The following is a 7,350-nucleotide window of genomic DNA, read 5'->3' on the forward strand; positions in this document are numbered from 1 at the left end:
GATGCTAGCTGTGGCTAAAGCGGCTAACAGCTTGCCCGTGCTTTCCGTGCAGTTCTCCTTGTTTCCAGTTTTATGCTAGGCTAAAGACGGGAAACCAATTCAGTTAAATGCCTTTTTGTACAAACAGCTGATGACATTTATCAATCAACTTGCTCCAAAAATATTGATTACGCCAGCTGTTTTCTGGGTCACACTAGCCAGCTAGTTTTGAATGTGTATTTTTCACATTTAAATGAGGATCGGCTAGAAGTCGCTCACGTTAAAATGCTAACATTAGCGTCAGCTCGCAGAACAAACAGGTAGAATGACGCTGGACATTTTGTTGAACGATCAACAACTTATACGAGTCGAGTCCGTTTCATTCGTTGTTGAAGTCGAACTGCTTTCATGAACCGTCCCGGACCGATCCAGTAGAGAAACGGAGACGTCCTGTAAAGTTGAGCCGACCCGACCTGAACTCTGCTGATTAAAGCTGCTCCTCCGGACTCGCTCGGTCTCCGTCTCTGAATTTGCGGGTCGAGTGCTTTCGAATGCGCGTTGAGCCGTTAGCGAGAGTCTGAGGAAGCAGAGACGTGGACGCGAAGATCGACAGGAGACGGATCACGTCACGTTTTCACTTCTAAACGACTTTTAACGCATAAAAAAGACAAAGTGGAAAAACAGAGTTTAATGTTCAGGAGTCTGCGGACGGGATGAACTTCAGAGATTTATCAGCTGGAGTCTGCACGGAGCATCAAAGAGATGCAAAACTACACACAGATGCAAAACTACAAAGAGACGAAACAAAAAGATGCAAAACTTCCAAGATTAAAACTACAAAAAGATGCAAAATTTGCAACGACTTAAAACTACAAAGAGACCAAACAAAATAATGAGAAACAGCGACGCATGTTTAACTCACCACGGGTAGATTAAAACAAACAAAAACGGTGAAGACGACAAAGTAAACCAAAAACAAAAGTAAACAAAAACACAACGCAGCTACGAGACTCTGCTGGTTTCTTCTTCTCTGCAGAGTTTACGTTGCTGCTCTTCAGACTCGATTCAGCCTCCTGATAATCAGCAGCAGTTGTGAAAACAGACTGAGCTCACAGTCGGTGACCCGCCGACCCCCGAGGACTTCCACTCGGGACGCAGCTTTGCATTCTGGGTAGACGAGACGCAGCCCAGAGACGATCGGCTCGTTCCGCTTCGTCTCAAAAGGACAAACGAAATACGGCTTTACTGATGAAGTTGTTGTTTCACTCAAATGTCTCTAGGATTTATTTTAAATCGAAATGTGAATTTACAAAATAAGAAATATGAGATTAAACAAAGATATGGAGATTTAAAAAAAAAAATTACAAAATATTCAGATAAAACAACAAAAACATTGTTTAAGTGTTAAACTTATCAAACAAAAAGTAAAAATTAGCAGTTAAAAAATGTGAATTGTGACTCAAAAAGTCAAAAATACACCATAAAACCTTTGATTCAACATGAATCCTCCTAAAATCATGAACTTTTCTGAAACCGGTTTTTTTTTTTAAATATAAAATGTTGGTAAAAGTTCTTAAATGTTTTGACCTGATGAGACATTTGTTTATATTCAAACACATTTTGAGAGTAAAGAAGAAGTCTGAATCTCAACTTTTAATCCAAACGTGGAAATTTAAACATGTACATTTTTGTGTCTAGTTATTTACAGTCTGTGGTCCAAACGGCAGCAAAATGTCAGAAATGTACACATTATTATTTCCAAAGAAAGCTGGGGCTCAGGAACACCAGGATCTAACGCTCTAAGGAGCCACCAAACAGCCAATCAGAGCCCAGAATGAAACATCCAATCAGCAGCGCCCTGTTAAAAGGATCAATAAGGAGACAGAGCAGCTGATCAGACTCAGTTCCAGCTGATTTATTCAGAGTCACATACAGACTTCGTCATAAAGGACATGTTCCCTTTATTTTCCTCTTCTTTTATATTGCACAGAAATAATGAGCAGAAAACAAACAAACATGTGCGTCATCAAAGTTACAAAAATAATAATAATAATAAAAAAAAAGAAGCAACCGAAAAAATTTCTCCTGCTGTCACTCACCCAAATACACAACTATTTTTACACAACATATACACTCCTGTCCTCCAACCGAACCAGTGAAAGGTCTCTGTACAACCTGGGGAACTACTGCAAGGCATCGACACAAGGCAGGCCGGGATTTGAACCCTCACATGCCCGGTAACAAATCATATTCAGAGGAAGAGTGGAAGAAGTGCCTGACATTCCCTGTACTGTACAAAAATATGCCTGAAAATATTTTTTTTTTTTTTTTTTTTTTAAATCTGGATATCGTTAAAAATATGAGGTATGTTTGGTTATGTAAATATCAAAACATGTTTCCCGCCATACCTGTGGTCGGTGTGAGGGTTTTTAAGGAGCTGGGAAACCCGGAAAATTACCAAATAAACTCGCATAAAACATCCGGATATCAGTGTTCGTTGTGGGTCTGGGAGGGAATGCATAGTCCGGGTCCTGGTTCAGACCCGAGCGACAGAAAAACTGAATCCATAAAACCCTGTTGGTGTTTTGTTTCACTGCAGAGTCCAGGCCCCCCTCCGCCCCCCGGCCCCCCACCTTTGGGCTCGGAGCCCGGCCAGCAGCAGCCACACCGCCCCGGTCCCTGACTGGCTCCGGAGCTCCACAACCTCCAGAACCGGCTCCGGGGGCCGATGAGGCGGGTGATGATCACGGTGCCCTCCGTTGGGGATCAATAAGTGAACACCAGGTCTGAGAAGTTGGCCTCCAGCCAGTCCCCGGCGATCATCTCACTGAGCTCCGGGGTGCAATGATCCGGGAACTCGAAGTGGGACCCGAGGCTGCCCTCGTACGAGTCCAGGTCTTTATCCACCAGGGACAGGCTCAGGTTCCCCGGGGCCGAGCTGGTGGACGAGCTCCAGGGCTCGGGGGCGGCGTGGAAGCCGCCCAGGAAGCTCAGGGTGAAGTCGGCCCCCTCCGCGGGGAGGTCGTCCAGGTCCTCCCCGCAGCAGGAGGAGGTGGAGCCGGACCGGAGCGAGGATGCTGGTGAGAGGGAGCCCGGGCAGGAGGAGGTGCTGGCGCCCTGCCGGGTGATGTTCTTGAAGCTGTAGAAGAGGCGGCCGGATGACTCGTGCAGGCTGGTTCCCTCCGGCTCGGCGGCGGAGCTCAGGCTGGGCGGCACGTTGGTGATGCTGTGCCGGATCGGCACGTCCTCCTCCTCCACTTTAAAACCCCGCTGCTCCTCCTCCTCCTCCTCCTCCTCAGACTCGTCTTCTTCATCTTCGTCCTCATCCTCCTCCTCTTCGTCGTCAGTAAAGTCCCGTTTAACGAGTTTGCTGGTTTTAAAGCTGGTGGTCAGCACGTACCGGTACCGGGGGTCCGTGTGCTGGTGTTGCGGGAGGTGGCTGCCCCCCCGACCGGGCCCCGCCGCCGGCTTGCTGGGTTTCAACTTGGACAGTTTCTTGGCGGCGGCGGCGGAGCTTTTATTAACGGCTCTCACGCTGCTTTTCTCCGGTGACTGAGCGGCTGCCTTCCCCGCAGGAAAAGCACAGCCGTCCGTCTTGGGTTTCTTCTTGGGCCGGTACTTGTAGTCCGGGTAGTCGGCCATGTGCTTGAGCCGCAGCCGCTCCGCCTCCCGGATAAACGGGATCTTTTCCGTGTCTTTTAACATTTTCCACCGCTTCCCGAGCCGCTTGGAGATCTCGGCGTTGTGCATGTCCGGTGACTGCTCCATGATCTTCCTCCTCTCGATCTTGGACCACACCATGAACGCGTTCATGGGTCGTTTAATGTGACCCGACGCCGTCTTACACCAGTCCAGCTTCAGCGGCACGGGGCTGCACGCCGAGGCCGCCAGCAGCTCGCTCTCCTCCGGTTCGGTCGGCTCGCTGGACCCGGCGTTAACTCCGGCCCCTGCCTGCTGCGTGTGTTGGACCATGGTCCGGATTAACCTTTCAAACCGGACTCCGGTGATTCTCTCGGGCCGCTTTCTGTCCCTGTTCTCGGTGTTTTCACGTGTTCACCGCCGCCGGTCTCCGTTCAGCCCGACAGCATCTCTCTCTCTGTTCAAACCCGCAAACCGGCGTCGTATTAACCGGATGACCAAGCGCGAGACGTTACCGCCCCCGACCAATCAGGGCTCTGCTTCTCCAAAACTTTCCCGCCTCCACCGCACCCTCAGCCAATCACAGCTCCCAAAGGTCCCCCCCCCCCCTTGTTCCCGCCCACCGGCGTCCGGCTTTTACTTCAATTCAGATTCAGTTGATGGATCCTTACGGTGAACGTAATCGATATCTAAAGGTTTTTGTTATCGGTGTTTAGTGGCACTGGATCACAGGATCAATACTTACGAAGCCTGCGGATCAAAGTAAACACGTTTAAGCAGGAGTTTTCCTGCTGCTGGCAGCGTTTGTGTGGCAGCAGTTTTTATGCAAATTCAGCCTGTCAGGACTGGAAGGAAAAGCTGCAAACATTCATCTTTATTTCAAATACAGACACATGATGCCTTTTAAAAACGATTAAAAAAAATAAATAATAGAATTTAATCAAATATGAAATCAAGTGTTTTCACCAGGGATAGTCTTAAATTTAAAGTAGAAGATAATAAAAGTCACAAACGTGAAATATAATCAATAACTTTGATTTTAGCGTCTTTTTTTAATTTATTTTTTTAGGACTAAGCAGGATAACGTTTTTGTGTGGGAGTGGCAGCAGATTCCAGGAAGATTTGAGATTATTTTTCCAGGGATGTTCAAGAGCTCTTCAGCCTCTCAAGGGTCATTTATAGCCGGCTCTCCGGGGGCCCCCTCTGGGTGTCCTTCAGTTCGTTCCAGGAATCCTTGAGGGCCGAAGCAGGAGGCCCTCGAGGAGGGTTTCAGTCCTGTTACTCTGCTCTGAGATAAACTGCTGTGTTTTCTTTTCCAGCAGATGTTTGGCGTGTTCAGACGGCCCGGAGGCCGCCGATGCGGATCAGCCCGGTCTCGGCCAACAGAGGGCGTCCACAGCCGGAGACCGGCTCCATGCGGCGCTGCAGTCACCGCATGGAGCTGCAGAAAACACAGCCCATGTTCATTTCATGGAGACATCAGATGGTTTCAGTTTAATAGAATAGAATCGAATGTTGTCATTGCACAATATTTTGTACAACGACATTTGCTGTGCAGTGACTAAAAACGGTACATTAAACATACACGCACACACATTGATGATAAATAATACATTAATAAAAGCAGGTGGCATCCTGTCAAACACTGTGTATAAAACACTGCACAGATGTCCCAATAAAAAACAAAATAAACAATGAAAATTCCAAATCATGAAATTAGAAACAAATAATTTTCTATTGGTTTTCACTCTGGACTTGTGAAAAATAACATGTTTTATGAACCAAAAAGAGACTTCATGTTTAATGTTTAGATAATTAAATAATTTATGCGTATAACTGTAACTGTTAGTGTTTTCCTCAGTTGAACTGTGATGTTTACATGGGGAACTGAAAGGAATGAAAAGTTAAATCTAAACAGAAGCAGCTTCATAACGCTGCAGTATCAACATTTTGGACCGTGTTAGATACGTTTTCCTCCTAATGTCAACAGGAAATGTCATCTGACTCTTTTTCTGTAAAATCGGTTAAAATTTGCACAGGGTTTGGTTGGAGGCCGGCTGCTCCTCTGGCTGTAAAATCTGACTTTTACATGTGAAAACAAACTGCAGCCGCGAGGACAATCACTGCTGTTAATGTGACTATTGACTGTGTGTGTGTGTGTGTGTGTGTGTGTGTGTGTGTGTGTGCGTGTGTGTGCGCGTGTGTGCGTGTGTGTGTGTGTGTGTGTGTGTGTGTGTGTGTGTCTTTCAGCCTTCCATAGATGAGCTCAGCAGTTAGTCAGGAATGTGGCTGTTGTTCTGGGAGCCGTCAGAGGTCAGAGGTCGAGCCGCCGCTGCAGAGGTGAGAACTCTTCAGGTGGAAACAGGAAGCCAGGAAATGTTATAACTAATCAATTCTATCTGCCATGACAACAGAGAGCGCCGAACTCCCGATTGGTTGCCGGCTTCTCAGTCCGACCCTGATTGGACGAGGAAAGTAGCAGTATACTTCTCAAGATAAAACTTCCTAATCAAAGCATTTAGTGTTTATTCTTATTGCACAGCTGTCAGAGATGATGATGTTGTTGTGGTTATCGTTGTTGGTTTTGTGTGACGTGCGCTATTTCTGTTCTTAAATCAAAAAGGAAAATATGTAAAAATATCCACAAATACATTAAAATAAGATGATATAAAGAGCCGACAGTAGCTTCTAAATGGGAAAATAAATGGGACCGAGAACGGAGCCAGGTGGGACGCCACGGCCAGATTTATTCCTGTAAAGGAATTAAAAATAAAACGTAAACATGTTGTGTATGATTGTCTGAGTCTGGTGTCAAGTCTTCAAACGTACAAAAAGAAATGGAACTTGTGTTTTGTGAAAACAGATAAAACGACTGATAACAGTGAAATAACCTCCTGCTGTTTCAGGTTTGTTGCGGTTGTTGATTTGCTCCTCACATGTAGTGTTGAAAACTCCTCTTCCTGTTTAACGTGTATGGAGGAGGAGGGAGGAGGTGGAGGGGGTGGAGGCTGGAAGTCTCCAACACGATTGGCGTATGTGAATGAGCTCCAACAGCTCGGTGTGGCGGACGAAGATTCAGGTGTACCGGCCTTCATGTCCGGTCGTATTTCCGTGCGAACGTCGACCTCTTGTGGCGTTCACGACGTCAGAACTTCTTCTATAAGCCACCGAGTTCACGAGTTGTGACGTTGTTTGCTGACGTTTACAGAAAGGTCGGAGGTCATGGAGGTTCATTTTTTGGTTGGATGTTCAGCTGATATATTGTAATTTTAGTCACGTAGCGTTTGTCTTCGTAACTTAGATAATAGCCGATACGGCTGAATAAAATGTTGAAATGTTTGACGTTACCCTCCTGTTAGCTTGCTAAATTGTTAGCCTCCCGTTGCTTCTAGATGTCGTACGCGTTGCCGTTCCCGAGCAACGGTGTTTTTACGACTGAACCACCAACTTCCTGCGTTGCCAAACCGCCTACCTTATGTCTCAAAGTTTTATCTTTTTGTTTATTTATATTATTGAAGTTATCTTCCATAATTTGACATTTAAATAGTTAATTATTAGTTAAGCTGCGTTATAGCCTAGATTCTGTTGGTTTTTGCCTTATTGCTGGTATTTTTATTTTTATTGTTTTTAAATCGACTCAATGTCAAACATGACATATTTAAATAAAAGAAAACGTAGCACCTTTCAGGCTTATTAAAGCTGCCGGTTTACTGACTTCACTTCAGTAAAAAA

General features: G+C 46.0%; 1 protein-coding gene across 1 annotated transcript; it reads right to left on the reverse strand.

Annotated features, from left to right (window-relative positions):
- Window positions 1-1,418: 1,418 nt before the first annotated feature.
- LOC138212207 (transcription factor SOX-11-like) lies at window positions 1,419-4,071 on the reverse strand. The gene has a single exon (XM_069172517.1). It carries the CDS (start codon window positions 3,949-3,951, stop codon window positions 2,746-2,748), a length of 1,206 nt encoding a protein of 401 aa, XP_069028618.1. The 5' UTR covers window positions 3,952-4,071; the 3' UTR covers window positions 1,419-2,745.
- Between the last annotated feature and the right edge of the window lie 3,279 nt (window positions 4,072-7,350).

The sequence above is a fragment of the Embiotoca jacksoni genome, unplaced genomic scaffold (assembly GCF_022577435.1).
Source record: "Embiotoca jacksoni isolate LCO1_2020_lvr unplaced genomic scaffold, fEmbJac1.0.p SCAF_54, whole genome shotgun sequence".
Classification (NCBI taxonomy): domain Eukaryota; kingdom Metazoa; phylum Chordata; class Actinopteri; family Embiotocidae; genus Embiotoca; species Embiotoca jacksoni.